Source organism: Mya arenaria, chromosome 2 (assembly GCF_026914265.1).
Source record: "Mya arenaria isolate MELC-2E11 chromosome 2, ASM2691426v1".
NCBI lineage: Eukaryota > Metazoa > Mollusca > Bivalvia > Myida > Myidae > Mya > Mya arenaria.
In genome coordinates this window covers 8,001,587-8,017,800 of record NC_069123.1, presented here as the reverse complement: position 1 = coordinate 8,017,800, position 16,214 = coordinate 8,001,587, and the positions used below count along the sequence as shown (strand labels likewise).

General features: G+C 35.1%; 2 protein-coding genes across 2 annotated transcripts; both read right to left on the bottom strand.

Moving 5' to 3' along the window:
* Positions 1 to 1,398: 1,398 nt before the first annotated feature.
* LOC128242879 (toll-like receptor 4) lies at positions 1,399 to 8,846 on the bottom strand. Its single transcript, XM_052960278.1, has 2 exons — positions 8,651 to 8,846; positions 1,399 to 4,359 (listed from the first exon to the last, which is right to left on the bottom strand). Exons 1-2 carry the CDS (start codon positions 8,651 to 8,653, stop codon positions 1,597 to 1,599), a joined length of 2,766 nt encoding a protein of 921 aa, XP_052816238.1. The 5' UTR covers positions 8,654 to 8,846; the 3' UTR covers positions 1,399 to 1,596.
* Positions 8,847 to 9,827: 981 nt separating this feature from the next.
* Positions 9,828 to 14,710, bottom strand: LOC128202949 (toll-like receptor 4). Its single transcript, XM_052904151.1, has 2 exons — positions 14,560 to 14,710; positions 9,828 to 13,577 (listed from the first exon to the last, which is right to left on the bottom strand). The coding sequence occupies exon 2, from the start codon at positions 12,525 to 12,527 to the stop codon at positions 11,154 to 11,156; it is 1,374 nt and encodes a 457-aa protein (XP_052760111.1). The 5' UTR covers positions 12,528 to 13,577; positions 14,560 to 14,710; the 3' UTR covers positions 9,828 to 11,153.
* Positions 14,711 to 16,214: the final 1,504 nt, after the last annotated feature.

Here is a 16,214-nt window from a genome sequence, read left to right as displayed (position 1 = left end):
GGCCCCTTTCTTGATTATTTTGATGTTGAATAAATATGTTATTGAATTATGCTCTTTCAATGCAGTATTACATAAGATCGCAACTGATCATGATCTTAACCTACATTTTTTTGTTTGATAGGTTTGAAACATATGGTAAGACTTGCCATGGGCTAAATAAACGGCGACAATAATGGCAGTTGTTACCCTGGTACCCTGTATGATACAAGCTCTCCACTATGACTAACAGAGTTTCAATTTTTAGCATTGTATTTAAATATATACCCTTTATTTCATTTAAGAAAACCTGATGACAACAAAAATTAACACATCATAAATGAACTCTTTTCAATATGTTTATTTAAGTTGTTCGGGCCCTGCTGACACAATACAAATAATAACAAGATAAACACTTTTCATTTAACATGTATATTGTTATGCGATTATTCGCGATCCGAACATATCCGAAGATGTTGCGTTTATCTGAAATATTCGCAATTGCCGAATGGCAGTTTATTTATGAAATAGAAGTTGAGGTGTTAATATTACAGATGTTAGAGATCATTTTGAATACACTAGAATAGAGTATAACTGGTTTAATAGAACTGTCCATGATTATGGAGATTTTATCCGACGACGCGATTGCTATTATAGGGTCACCAAAACGTAAAAAACTGTGTACTTTTTTAATAGTTACTGTACAGAATCCGACAATGGTATTTACATTAAATGTAATATAAAGACAAACAAAATAACATACGTTTTCTACTTGTCAGTTTCTTTTTAAACACATCGCATTATGCGCTGAACCAGTCTAAGGCTTGATATAAAAATATTTTAACTCAACATTTTGTCTTCCAACCTTCCCTTTAAAAAATAATGTCCGAATTTAAACATATACATTTGTGTAAATGGTTCGTTTATCAAATACCCTATAGACAAACTCAAGGAAATTATTGATGTATAACTTCGTCTTCAAATGAGGATATTTAAGTTAAAATGATTGTTAGGCACAAAAGAAACGCACCGACGCAAGACTCTTTGCTACATGAAAAAGAGTCATAAGTTCCTAAAATATTCAAATCTACAGAAATGCATAAAACATTTTATTTTTTGCCCGTAATATCTTGTACCTTAAGTCTGGTAATGTGAAAGTATAATGTTTGGCTTTGAATGCCTTTCGGTATACATCTGAATATAGGATTATTTTACAGTCCACAAGATAATATTGAATTAAATAAAACAACCGCGTGATAGATAGACCATGTCGTCACTCCTCTATTTTAATCAAAAGTTTGATGGATTGTAACCACCTTGTTGCTATGGGTTTGCACCTGCTTTATTATTAACAATAATAAGGAAAATAACAAAACATGCCCTTAGCAAACCTTTAAAATGAAAACAGATAAAAGAAATCCATTTGTGTTCGATTTTTATTGATAAATGCTTTAAATGGCTAAGACTGATAGAAAGATTGGATTGCGAACAATTTACAAACTTACAAATGACATACGAAAATCATCGTCCACACAAACAACAAAGAAAAGTAAAAACTTCCAGAATCATAATATAAATATAAACTTAATGTTACTGAACACCACATCAATATGAATTTATCTACTTTCTTATTTCAATGGCAAGTTCATTCCACAATGTCTCAAGTGCATTGCCGTTCTCAGATTCGGGATACTCCAGCAATATTTCATCTCTCAGCAGCCTAAGAATGTGAATTGGCAGTCGGTCCGCATTAAGTCCATCCATCAGAAGAACAATAATCAGCTTTCTTTGTGTCTCCACAGATTCCACCAAAGCAATGTTCATGTCATACCCGCACCAAGAGTCAGTAAGATATTCGTTGTCAATAAAGAGAACAGTTTTGCGACTTGTACAGATTGCATGTGTGATATTCTCGGCAACAGATTCACCCGCAGCTGAGTCCCTGTCATGTATCCAAAGCGAGAGATCATGGTTGTGCTCTAAAGAAGGAACGACGGAGCTCTTGATAAAGCTTGCCTTTCCCTTGGAGTAAGAAATCATGGCGTCATTTGAAAACAATCGATCAAATCCTGTATGCACATATCGACGCTTTCTGCTATAATAGACATACCGCAGTTTCCATCGATTTCGGTATACAATGGTGCTTATGATAAGTGTTAACAATACGGCAACAAGTGCACTGCTTCCAGATATGGCCCACGTTATCCATCTTCGGTCTATGCATTCAACGTGTTCCAATGTGTTTACAACCTTTAAAAAGTCAGTTGGATATTCAACCCGTTGTGGTTTCCCATTCAGCATGCATCGATTGGCTTCAACCACTTTGTGTACTTTGGTCGTACTCAACCATTTCCAGAATGGCAGCTGCTCGCATGAGCATTCAAGAGACATATATGACATATTTAAAGTAACATTATGTTTCGTGACCTGTGCATTGAGATAACTAGTTAAGTTTTCAGGGAGAAATGTAAACTTGTTTCCTGCAAATGACAACAGTTGAAGGCTAACAGTCATTAGATCAGCAGACCAGACATTCAGGTAGTTCTGATCAAGCCACAAACGCTCCAGTTTTATCAAGTTTTGAAAAACACATCTATCTAAAAAATATATTCTAACTTCAGACATGTCAAGGTTTCTCAAGTTTTTTAAATTTTGAAATAGCTTATCAGCATTATATTTGTCGCTTGCAGGATCAAAATTCTCCGTGAGACTGTTTTTGGATATGTTTAAGTCTTCCAAGTCTGTAAATCCGATGAAAAACACATCATGTATGTATGTACAATAGTTGTTTGACAAATCTAAACGTTTTAAATGTTGTAGTCCTAATACAGGTCCTTCCCACATGTACAGAAGATTTCCGGAAAGATCCAAGGATGTAAGCTTCGTAGTATCACAAACAATCATAGGATAAATTTTGGTATAGGCATGACTATTGCTAAACTTGCATATTTCGATATCAGGTGGTAAGCACAGGAATTTTTCGACATTTGTTGTTTTGCAGTTACAGTTTAATGTAAAGTTGAAAACTCCTTTTTCGTAGTTATCAACCCAATCGGACGACGACATTTTACTGTAAAACATTTTATCATAGATTTCATTCACATTTACCGTCAAAGTTGTATCGCCAATAAAAGATTTGATACCATCAAATAAACTTGAAGTTTGAACTCCGGCTTGTGTTCCGAAGTGTAGGAATGGACGCAAGTTAAGATATTGCCCGGATATATCAACAAATGTGATATTTGTTGCTTTGTACAAGTACAAAATATATCCTCCACCCACCAGCCTGTTTCCTGCAAGAGTAACCGCCCTGAGTGACCCTGGTAGCATATACGTGGGATATAATATTTGCTTTTCTAAAACTTCAATTTTGTTCAGATCCAGATGTAAATGCTCGATTGCCTTAAATGTTTGAATGTATTGTATGTCATCTTCTTTCACGGCTATACCTAAACCATTGAATTTGTGTATCGCATTTGCTCGTAATGTAATCAATGCGCTGGAGTTTTCCAAGCCAGCCAAAGCGTCGTTCATGCCCGAAAACTGCAAGTTTTTGTTTTGCGATATACTAAGGACCTGAAGGGAACTGTTTAGAGGTTTTAATGCGTGTCGACTTATAGTTCTGATATGGCAATTGTCGAGATTAAGAACTTTCACATATGGGACGTTCTCGAATGCATTGTCTCTTATATTGTAGATATTGCACTCGCCAAGCATATCGTAAAAACTTATGTTCACAAGGTTCTTCAGTTCCAAAAACTCCTTCTCAAAAAAAAGATCTCCACCCTTAGACGATGGACTCATGGACAAACTTCTCAGATTGTTCAGCATTTTCATTTCTTTACCGAATCCTTTGAAGGTACTGAATTTCGAGCCTTGTAAGTTTAATGATTCTAGTCGAACCATCGGTGCGAATATTCCGTTCATAAAACTGTCCGGCCATGTTAGTTTGTTTGCTGAGAGGTTAAGAAACTGAAGATTCGTAAGCCCATAGAATCCTTCGGGACATATGAATTGAATTATATTTGCATCTAAGTACAGATATAAAATATATTCTAACTTTAAGCTAGTTAGATTAAAGGCTTTGTTTGGAATATCCGAAATCAAGTTATTACTCAGGTTAAGAGAACATATAGGATTAGAGATATCGGGATATTCCAATGGGATACTGTCAAACATTTTCCCGTCGCAAGCTAGCTGTTTGCCACACCCGGTCTTTTCAATAGAACATTTTGAACCGTTTAAGGCAGCTGCTGGGTTGAATGCATTACGTGTACTTTTGGAACAGTCTGTACTAGGACCAGCGTGTTCTTCCACCACCTCATTCCGAGCATTAACAACGACAATAAGCAAAGTCCAAACGAAATAACCGTAGTGGAAGCCCTGAAAATATGAACATATTGATTAGTACAAGGATTTCCGTACTGATACAAGTTGAGTATTGGCATTTATGTGTTACCAAAAGATGGTATTTAGGTTCAAGTTGTAAACATTTTTGCTTTTGTCATTGTTTCACATGAATCATAGCAGTTGGTCTCCTATTATTTGCATCAGGAACTTAAATGTGTATGCCTCAGCAAAGGAACAAATGTGTTGAAACAACAAAATAGCAACTCCAGATCTACACTACCACCGATATAGCCTTACAAAAATCATCCCCGGATAAGTTTATGTAATGTTTACAGTGTTAACTAAAACACTTGGTTTAAGATGAGTATCGTCCATTTAGTAACGATAACCATTGCACAAGCTTTACCAGACACTGAACGAGAAACAAACAACGTCGTTATAAACCAAAGACAGATATCTTATATATCAAAATATGTTTACAAATTGGATACATGTTAGGTTTCCGCATTTGAACAGTAAGCAATATAAGAATTCACTTAGGTGGTGGGGGTGGTGGTTATTGGTGCCAAACCCTAAACATCTTTCAAAGTGTATCTATAAAGTGTACGAGATATATACTGCATATATCTCACAGATCAAATCTACAAATTTTTAAATCGAATTCAAAGGGATTGGAAGAACAATCCCCGCAGCTATTAGACACTCGAGGTATTTGTGTGCCTTTTTCCCGAGCGTTATAAGTATTTTTATGTTGGGCAATGTCTGAATCATTTAGCAGGAGTGAACAACTGGCAACTGCAGGTTATCTGATATCACGGTTACTAGGGCAAAAGCAAAGTATCCTACGTTTTTGAGTCAATTACTAGTCTAAGTATATATTAACTATAACTTCTTAACACCAACATGTATTGACGTATATGCTTATAACCAGTTATGTACAGATGTCAAGCTTCTTAAACAATGCAGAGAGAGGTCACCAAAGGGAAAGGTCGAGGTCAAAATTGAAATTTGAAATATTGCTAAAGGATCAGTCATTTAGCTTCAGTTGTTTTTAAATATTACAATTTTGCCATAATTTATTTAAAGAGAATAGGTTGATAAAGATTTTTAATCATAATATTCCAAACGATGACCCCCATATGAAATACCAGCCAAACCGGACGTGATAAATGTCAAGACCAAAGGTCTCTATACAAAATTGCTTTATTCTCGAGATTGCTGATCTAAATGACTTTATTTTTCTTAAACATTATTTCAAGTTACAAGTTTTAGAGAAAATTCACATCTACGAAAAAACAGTACTAAATCAGTGAAATCTCAACCAGTTTTATAAGGCAAGGTATTGGATACAGCATAGCCTTCTCCAAAATGCCTGTGTATGACACTGAGTAAGATTAAGTGCTGTACATGGTTGTTTTGCAGTTTTGTGGTTGCCAACATGTGGTCTGTTTGGCACTGACAAGCCTAAATTAGAGATGCTAATGTGTTTGTGTTGCTCTGATATGGCTTAATGGTTGCCAAAATGTGGATTTAACGGCACTGATTAGCCAAATGAGAAATGCGCATGTGTTTGTTTGGCTTTATTGGCTTTTGGATTGCCATCATATGGTCTGTTTTGGCACTGAGTAGGCTGAAATTTAGTTGCACATTTTATTGGCTCAAAATGGGTTTTTATGCCAATATGTTGTAGGTTTGATCCTGATTAGACTTAATAAGATTTGCATATGATGATTGGGTCTGTTAATCTCTGTGTGCAGCGGCAATCGAAATCCCAGTTGCACAATTTCGTCATCCCAATAAAATTCCCCTTACGTTTCATGGCCCTAGATAATATAATTTTGAGTTTCAAGTCCAGAAATGTCTACTTTTGCTAACTCAAAGGACATAACTCTGGTTTTCTACGTGCAGCGGCAAAAGAAAAACCTGATGTACATCTCCATCACCCCTTTAACATTTCCCAGACTGTTTCAAGAATGTAGTTAAGAAGGTAACCCTATGTGCATAACCTTATCACCCCATTAACATTCCTGTAAGGTTTCATGACTCAAAGTTTTTGGATTTTTTAGCGACACAAGTTCAGAAATGCCAGTTTGTGCAAATTGGATCCCATGGTCAAGTTTTACTAAGAGCAGCAGAAAACGAAACCACACGTGCACAGCGTCAACACCCATTTTGCATTGCATTTAAGGTTTCAGCACTCTTGGTAGTATAATTGTGAATGCCAATAATGCTATTTCAATGGCCATAACTGTGGTTTTCTTAAGAACATTACATTGGAAAACGAAACGCCAGGGGAACAATATCATCACCTCATTAAATTTCCCTAAAGTTTGTATGACTCTAAGTATTAAACTTTTGGAGGTTTGAGCGACCCAAGTCAAAAAAATGCCAAAGTTTTTTATTCAAGGGTCATAACTCTGGTTTTAATCGGGAAACAAAACCCCATGTGTAAAACCTAATCACCTAAAAATATTCCACTAAGGTTTCTTCTGTCCTCGACATTGAAGAAGTCAGTAATATATGCTAACACAAAGCACATTGTAAAATAGATACATTCCATGCTGTTGTACCTTTGAGTGGTATACTAAGACTAGCACAATTTACCATACGGTTTACAATTCTGCCACAAATATTTTGTACCAATTGACCATAAATAAATTTCAAAAGAAGAAAGTGTTGGAAGATAATACAGGAAAAAATCTAATGTTGAAGAATTTCTCGTACTTAAATCTTGAAATGACATTGACCTTAAGTTTGATGTGCTAAATTTTATATGTGAATTTGAACATTGTGGGAGAAGTAATTAATATATATCCATCTTTTATTCCAAATTCCTTCATTCAATTTTTTAACTAATGGTGGCCTTCTTTGATGCCAGCTTGGATTATTAGGTCCTCATCATGTATGGGAAATTTATGACGCTAGTTCTATATACTACACGCTTTGCAAAAACATATATACATACCACTGCTAGATCTGCTTTGGCTCTTCAATTTCGGAGAAATAAAAGAATCTATCTATGCATGCTTCATTACCATGTGTCATATTTATATAATTTTAATGTATCAACATATTTAAATACAACTTTAAACTGCTGAATATCCTTTTAATAGTTTTGATTGTTGAAAAATGTTACAATAAGAACATTTTCAGCAAAATTAGTATAAGGTGATGATTGGTTGGTGTATTTTTCCAATACATCGTATGGTGTCCTCATTTTGATTCTTTTAATGTTTAATATATATTTTATTGAATTATGCTCTTTCAATGCAGTATTACATTAGTTTGCAACTGATTTAAAACAATAATATGTTAGTTACTGATGTTTTGGCACTCTTACACATACCTGCTTTGAAATGATCTTGATCATCACCTACATATTTTTGTTAGATAGTTTTAAAACATATGGTAAGACTATTCATGGGCTAAATAAACGGCGACAATAATTGCAGTTGTTGCCCTGGTACCCTGCATGATCACAGCTTTCCACATACGCTTTAAATAAAATTCACACATCCCCAGACTCAAATATATCAAGAAACGCTCTGGACAAAACATCTGGACAAAAAAAACTAGCAAACGATCAACTGTACGCGTCCGAAAATGTCTCAAATATAGCATTGTAATAAGGATGAACCCTTCATTTCAATTACAGTTATTCTGTCTCACCCATTCTATAAATAAAAGGACCCGACCGTAACCGAAAACAGTTTATCAAATGACGTAACAATAACGCGGAAAAAAATTCGACACAATCATTTTTAAACGTAGAATTGAAACGCTAATGACAGCAATACATTTAACATAGCGTACATTAACATTTTCTAATATGTTGATTTAAGTTGTTCGGGCCCTGCTGGCACAATACAAACAATTACAAAATAAACACTTTTTATTTAACATGTATATTGTTATGCGATGATTCGCGATCCGAACACAATGTTGTTGCGTTTATCTGAAATATTCGCAATTGCCGTATGACAATTCATTCATGAAATGGAATTTTAGGTGTAAATATTACAGATGTTCAGATGTACAGAGATCCTTTTCAATACACTAGAATAGAGTATAACTGATTTAATAGAACTGTCCATGAATATGAAGATTTTTATCCGACGAAGCGGTTGCCTTTATAGGGTCACCAAAACGTAAACCAGTATGGTTTACTTCTTTAATAGTACTGAATCCGACAATGTTATTTGTAGTGTATGAAATATAAAGACACATAAAATAACATAGGTTTTCTTCTTGTCAGTTTCTTATTAAACACAGCGCATTATTCGCTGAGCCAGTCTAAGGCTTGATATTAAGATATTTAACTCACCATTTTGTCCTCAAACGTTCCCTTTAAAACTCATGTCCAAATTTAAACATATACATCCGTGTAAATGGTTGGTTTATTAAAAACCCAAACGACGAACTCAAGAAAATTATTGATGTATAATTTCCCCTTCAAATGAGGATGTTTGAGGTAAAATACTTTACTTATTAATAGGCACAATAGAAACGCACCGATGCGAGACTCCTACCTGAAAAAAGAGTTTAAAATAAGTGCATAGATTACTTAAATTGACAGAAATGCATGAAGAAGATTTTCCTTTTTTTTGCCCGTAATAGTTTGTACCCTAATTCTGGGAATGTGATGGACATAACCAAGTTATTACAAATTAATTGATTAATAACATTTCGGAAATTAACATATACCCAGCTTAAACCTTTTTTACTAATAACTGTTGGTAAATAACCAAAGCAAATAAGGTTATGCGGGTAAAACCTTTGCTATAACATAATTAGAAATCTTTTTAATTGACAGTACTTATTTAAAGATGCAAAACATCAACCTTAGCAATAATCAAATACACGTTTTCAAAACAGCACCATTCATTTAATTTCTTAGGTGTAAGCCTAAATCCAAGTGGTAGCCAACAACCGATACCATAATGTCGCACTATAGTGGGAGTAATCCGTCAAGGCATGGTAAACCACACTATGCAATAGGGGGAATAAGTCGCCTAAATAATGATGTTTTTCGTCTAGTGCGACCACTAGAGCCTCGTTGTATGAACACATATTTATATTTTTTAATTTGCCATTCTTGTGTCCGACATTCCTACAGGAAGTATTTCTGGCACCATTTTAAGAAAAGTAAGGTATAACCAGAACATTGAGATATGCCAAATCTTTCGGTACATCGTGATATTCCGGTGTTGGTTGTTGGCTTGTTTTTAAGTATAATACTTGGCATTGAATGCCTTTCGGTTTACATCTAAATAAAGGAGATTTAAAAAACAGAATAATAAAACTATTTTTATTTTATTTTTGTTGAAGCATGCTAACCTTTATTAGCTCCGTACATACGCTATGCATGGTTCGGGACACACCTCGTGAGCCTACCTTTCAAACAGCTTCACAAAATATAAGCTTATGACTGTAATAACTTACTCTAATTTCTACAAACACATTGTCATAGACTTGTTTAGTACAGTACTGGTAACAAACGACCGCCTCCGCCAATATTTTCACTTTTATACACCTGAGGGTTCCACAATTCCAACCACTTTATATACTTTTAGAAACGTCATTGAACAAAATCAGTATTATTAGCTACGCATATGCAAACATTGGTTTCCGCCAAATAACTTAAGCTGACATTGATGGACAGAATTGAAAGTTGGTGTGTAGGTTGCTTATGTGAATAGCTAGCTTGGGATTTCTTTTAGGGAGGTTGTGCTGAGGTGTGTTACATATTTCTTTTTAATAATATGCTGCATGATTTGTTTTAAAATCACAATCTTTGTCTTTTCAAAATTTTATTCTATACATTTTACAGCATGAGCTTGTCACAGATAGCACATAAATAGAATCCAGAGGTTTTAAGAGAAGGTTGTTTAGCACTTTGTGTGTTCGATCCAAAATCGGTAGGTTTTGAATTTGTTATTATTGTGTGATTGCGTGAGTTTGATATTTGTATTTTTGTCAATTTGACTGTACATTTTTTAGTAACCAATGTTTAATTTATTCTGGTATCGTCCACAAGATAATAATGAACTAAATAAAACATTTTGGTGACAGATAGACCATGTAACGTTACCTATGACGTCACTCCTCTATTGTTATCAAAAACTCCGCTAATGTATTGTAACCACCTTGTTGCTATGGGTTTGCAGCTGCTTTATTATTAACATAAATAAGGAAATTAACAAAACAAACCTCTAGCAGACCTTCAAAATGAAAACAGATAAAAGAAATCCATTTGTTTTCGATTTTGAATTGATTTCAAATTATACAGCTTTATTGATATTTATTGATAAAAGACTAAGGCTGATAGAATGATTGGAGTACGCACTATTTACTATTTTACAAATGATATACGAAAATCATCGTCCACACATACAACAAAGAACACTGAAATCATCACTTCTAGAATTATAATATAAACGTGGACTTAATGTTACTGAACACCATATCAATATGAATTCATCTACTTTCTTATTTCAAGTGCAAGTTCTTTCCACAATGTCTCAAGGTCAATGCCGTTCTCAGATTCGGGATACTCCAGCAATATTTCATCTCTCAGCAGCCTAAGAACGTGAATTGGCAGTCGGTCCGCATTAAGTCCTTCCATCAGAACAACAATAATCAGCTTTCTTGTGGTCTCCACAGATTCCACCAAAGCAATGTTCATGTCATACCCGCGCCACGAGTCAGTAAGATATTCGTTGTCAATAAAGAGAACGGTTTAACTGCTCGTACCAATTGCATGTGTTATATTCTCGGCAACAGATTCACCCGCAGCTGAGTCCCTGTCATGTATCCAAAGAGAAAGATCATGGATGTGCTCTAGCGAAGGAACGACGGAGCTCTTGATAAAGCTTGCCTTTCCCCTTGGCGTATGAAAACATGGCGTCATTTGAAAACAATCGATCAAATCCTGCATGCACATATCGACGCTTTCTGCTATAATAGACATACCGCAGTTTCCATCGATTTCGGTATACAATGGTGCTTATAAATAGTGTTAACATAACGGCAACGAGGGCACTGCTTCCAGATATTGGCCATGTTATCCATTTTTGGTCTTTGCATTCAACGTGCTCCAATGTGTTGACAAACTTTATAAAGTCAGCCAGATATTTAACCCGTTGCGGTTTCCCATTTAGCATGCATTGATAGACTTTATCCGCTCGTATGTGTACTTTGGTCGTACTCAACCATTTCCAGAATGGCAGCTGCTCGCATGAGCATTCAAGAGACATATATGACATATTTAAAGTAACATTATGTTTCGTGACCTGTGCATTGAGATAAGTAGTTAAGTTTTCAGGGAGAAATGTAAACTTGTTTCCTGCAATTGATAACAGTTGAAGGCTAAAGGTCTTTAGCTCAGCAGACCAGACATTGAGGTAGTTCTGATCAAGCCACAAACGCTCCAGTTTTATCAAGTTTTGAAAAACAGACCTCGCTAAAACGTTAATTTTAACTTCAGACATGTCAAGATTTCTCAAATTCTTTGAATTTTGAAAAAGCTTATCAACATTGTATTTATTGCTTGCAGGATTGAAATTCTCCGTTAGACTGTTTTTGGATATGTTTAAGTATTCCAGGTCTGTAAATCCGATGAAAAACACATCGTGTATGTATGTACAATAGTTGTTTGACAAATCTAAACGTTTTAAATGTTGTAGTCCTAATACAGGTCCTTCCCACATGTACAGTATATTTCCGGAAATATCAATGGATCTTAGGTTCTTATTAGCGCAGATAATCATTGGATAGATCTTGGTATATATATGACTATTGCCCCATTTTATTTGTTCAACATCGGCTGATAAGCACACCAGTCCACTTGCATGCATTCTATCACATCTACACTTGAATGTAAAGTTAAAATCTTCTTTATCGTAGATATCAGCCCAATCTGACGACGCCATTTGACTGTAAAACATTTTTACAAAGTCTTCATTCACATTTATTGTCCAAGTTGTATTTCCGGTAAAAGATTTGAAACAACCAAATAAACTTGTACTTTGAACTACAGCTTGTGGTGCGTAGTGTGGCAATGGATTGTAATTAAGATGATGCCCGGATATATCAACACATGTGATGTTTGTTGCTTTGAACAAGTAATAAATATAATCGCCAACCACTAGCCTGTTTCCTACAAGGGTTACTGTCGTGAGTGATCGTGGTAGCATATACATAGGAAATAATATTTTCTTATCTAAAACCTCGATTTTGTTTAGATCCAGATACAAATACTGCAGTTATTTAAGTGTTTTAAGGTATTGGATGTCTTAAACTTGCAGGGCTATACCTAAACCAGAGAAATGGTGTATCTGATTGGCTCTTAACGTAATCAATGCGCTTGAGTTTTCCAAGCCAGCCAAAGCGTCGTTCATGTCTGAAAACTTGAGGTTTTCGTTTTGTGATAAATGAAGGGCATGAAGGGAACTGTTCATAGGCTTAAATGCCTGTCGACCTATTGTTTTGATATGGCAATTGTCGAGATTAAGAACTTTCACATATGGGACGTTCTGGAATGCTTTGTCACTTATATTGTAGATCTTGCAATCGCCAAACATATCATAAAAACTTATGTTTACAAGGTTCTTCAGTTCCAAAAACTCCTTCTCAAAGAAAAGATGTCCAGCTCTAGGTGATGGACTCATGGACAAACTTCTCAGATTCTTCAGCATTTTCATTTCTTCACCCAAGCCTGTAAAGGTACTGAATTTTGAGCCATGTAAGTTTAATGATTCCAATCTAACTATCGGTGCGAATATTCCATTCATAAAACTGTCCGGCCAAGTTAGTTTGTTTGCAGAGAGGTTGAGAAACTGAAGATTCGTAAGCCCATAGAATCCTTCTGGGCATATGAACTGTATCATGTTATCATCTAAGTACAGATTTTAAATATTTTCTAACCTTAACCCTGAGTGATGGAAAGCCTTGTTTGGAATATCAGAAATCAAGTTATTACTCAGGTTCAGAGAACATATCTTTACATCCAAGATATGGGGGTATTCAACTGGGATACTGTCAAACAGTTTCCTGTCGCAAGCTAGCTGTTTGCCACACCCGATGCGTTGTAAAGAACAGGTTGAACCGTTAATGGCAACTGATGAGTTTGATTCATCACGTGTACTTTTGGTACAGTCTGTGCTAGGACCAGCGTGTTCTTCCACCACCTCATTTTGAGCATTAACTACGACAAAAATCAAAATCCAAACGTTATATCCGATGGGGAAGGCCTGAAAGTATGAACAAAGTATGTACAACCAGAAAAGTCTTCACACTCGTTTCTTACCAAGGAACTCCGGTATCAGGGTTCAAGTTGTACAGTAATTTTGCTATTGCCTTGATTATCTCACATCAATCATAGGTTTATGCTTTACATATATGAATCAGGGACTAAAATGTCTACGTGTCGCCTTAAGAACTAATTTCTTCAAAACCAAAATAACAGCTCTATCTAACATTCCACCTGTATGGTATCATACAAAACAAGTGTTTTTTTCTATGATGTTCCAAGTGTTAACGACAAAAATAAGATCAATACCAGTTTTCAAATGTTAAAAGAAAAACCATGCACAAGCCTTTTCTGACACTTGACGTGAACCACATAACGGCTCTATACAACAAAGCTAAACAACTTATATATTAACATAACTTCATTAAATAAACTTTGGGGTTACTGCGTTTGAACCGTAATCGAATAAAGAACTTCAGTGGGGGGGGGGGGGGGGTTATGGGTCAAACGCCTCAAACTCGTTCTATTTTCTTTTAATGAAGAATGTTTTTACTCGATTGATCTCAAAGATAAAATCTTCAGAGCTTCCAATCAAACTAAATGAGAATGCAAGGACAAGCCCAGCAACTCATGAATCACCAATGATCGGCATTACGATTGCTAAAATGGTTTAACCTTCAGCATAATTTCATTTCATTTGAATATAGATGTAATTTTATTGCAAGTAGTATGATTTGTTCAAACGAGTCGTTCATGATTTTAGAATTGTTTATTTGGACAGGCGGATAACTTTATAGCTTTACCAAGACGTAAACAATACGTTTTACTTCTTTGATAGAAAAATATCCGACAATGTTGTATATAGTCAATGAAGTATAAAGAAAATAAAATTAATGCGGATTTCTATTTTTCAGTTTGTTTAAAGCACATCGCATTATTTGCTGAACTACTGTATTGCTTGATATTAAGATCTGTTAACTCACCATTTTATAATCCATCGTTCCGTTTGGTGTAACCTTGAAATAGCCCCAGTATTCAACAGACAGAAGCAAGAAAAATAAAGATTTATATTTTCCTCTTCAATGGGGATGTTTTCGATAAAACCTAATACCCATTGTTTCGCACAAAAACTAACGAAACGCACCTATGTAAAACCCGTGCGACATAAGGAGATATCGAATTCTTCCGCTTTTTGTGCGTTAAGTAATTGAATAGTCTTACGATTTCGGTAAAGAAATTGTATGAGGAAATTTTATATGAAATTATTGTCTAAATTAAATAAAATTGCATACAAATAAGTTTCATAGTATACATGCTTAAAACAGTTTTCGTTTCTGCCAGTAATAAGTTAAGTCTAGAATTAGAAGGGGCATGACCAAGATTACACAAAATATTTGATTACATTTCCGAAATTAGCATTCACCAAGCACATACGTTTTCACTAATAACTGTTGGTGATTTTTCTGTGTATAATATTGCTATAGCAGAATAAGCAGTTATTGTAAATAAGCATTATAAAAGGTGCAATATATCCACCGTTGCAAGAAAAAACAAACAAAAAACACAACAACATTGATTTTATTTCTCAGTAGTAAATCTTAACACTAGTGGTAACATCTTGCTGACCAATAGTAGATACTGCAGTCTGAAGGCGAAAACTGTATGGTTCATAGTCTTTGAAGTTAGAATTTGCGTAGAGATATAATGAGAGGTTATCATAAAACCGATGCCCGGTCCTATGTTACTTGGGGGGTCGAGCATGGGGTGAAGGTTAGTTTCTTTTTTTAAATTGTGTTTTAGAAAAGGAACTAGGCATTTGGTGCTACATGACTGTAAGAGGCCCTTAGAGTTTAATGTTCGTCTGCTCAGTGCGGTAACAAGAGCTTCGTTGTATGAACAAAATGTTATATATTGATTTGCCATAAATTGTGGACCATACTCTTAAAGCATGTATTTCTGATACCATTTTAAAGAAATGTAAGGTCTTATCAACACATTGGGCGGAACTCTTTGTCTGTTTAACTGAATTCACTTTACAGGTTAAGCTGGTCACACCGAGACAGAGATGTTTGAGAGACGGTGTTTAGGGCTATCATATAATTGCGAGATCCACAATTAGTATATTTTGCTGTGAACCTTTGAACTTGAAATTATAATGTGCTATGCAAGGTTTTATATTTGTATTGTTGCAAATGCGATTTTAGTTTTATTTGTAATCGACAGTTCATTTATACATGTTCTGGTATAGTCCACAATATTTTATTGACGTGATCATACAGGCATAAATGTATCCAAATAATTTCCTCATCTAATGAAAGAACCTTCTTACACTAAACCATGTTATTTAACCCATTACTTCCTCCATCCATTGTAACCAAAAACTTCCCTTAGCTAGTGTAATCAAAGACTTTCCTCATCTATTTTAATCACCTTGTTACAAATAAACGTAGCCCAGGACATTCCCCATCTATTCCAACCAAAGTCTTCCCGCATCAATTGTTACCACCTCGTCAATATGTGTTTGCAGTTTCATTATCATTAAACGTTAAAAATTAACTTAACATGTCCTCACTGCCCAGGACAATAAATGCATGTTTGTTTAGGATCTGTATTCGTATTGTAATAATTATTTTATACA

Coding starts and splice junctions, on each gene's coding strand:
- LOC128202949 (XM_052904151.1), bottom strand. CDS start 12,527: ATGTATATGCTACCACGATCACTCACGACAGTAACCCTTGTAGGAAAC.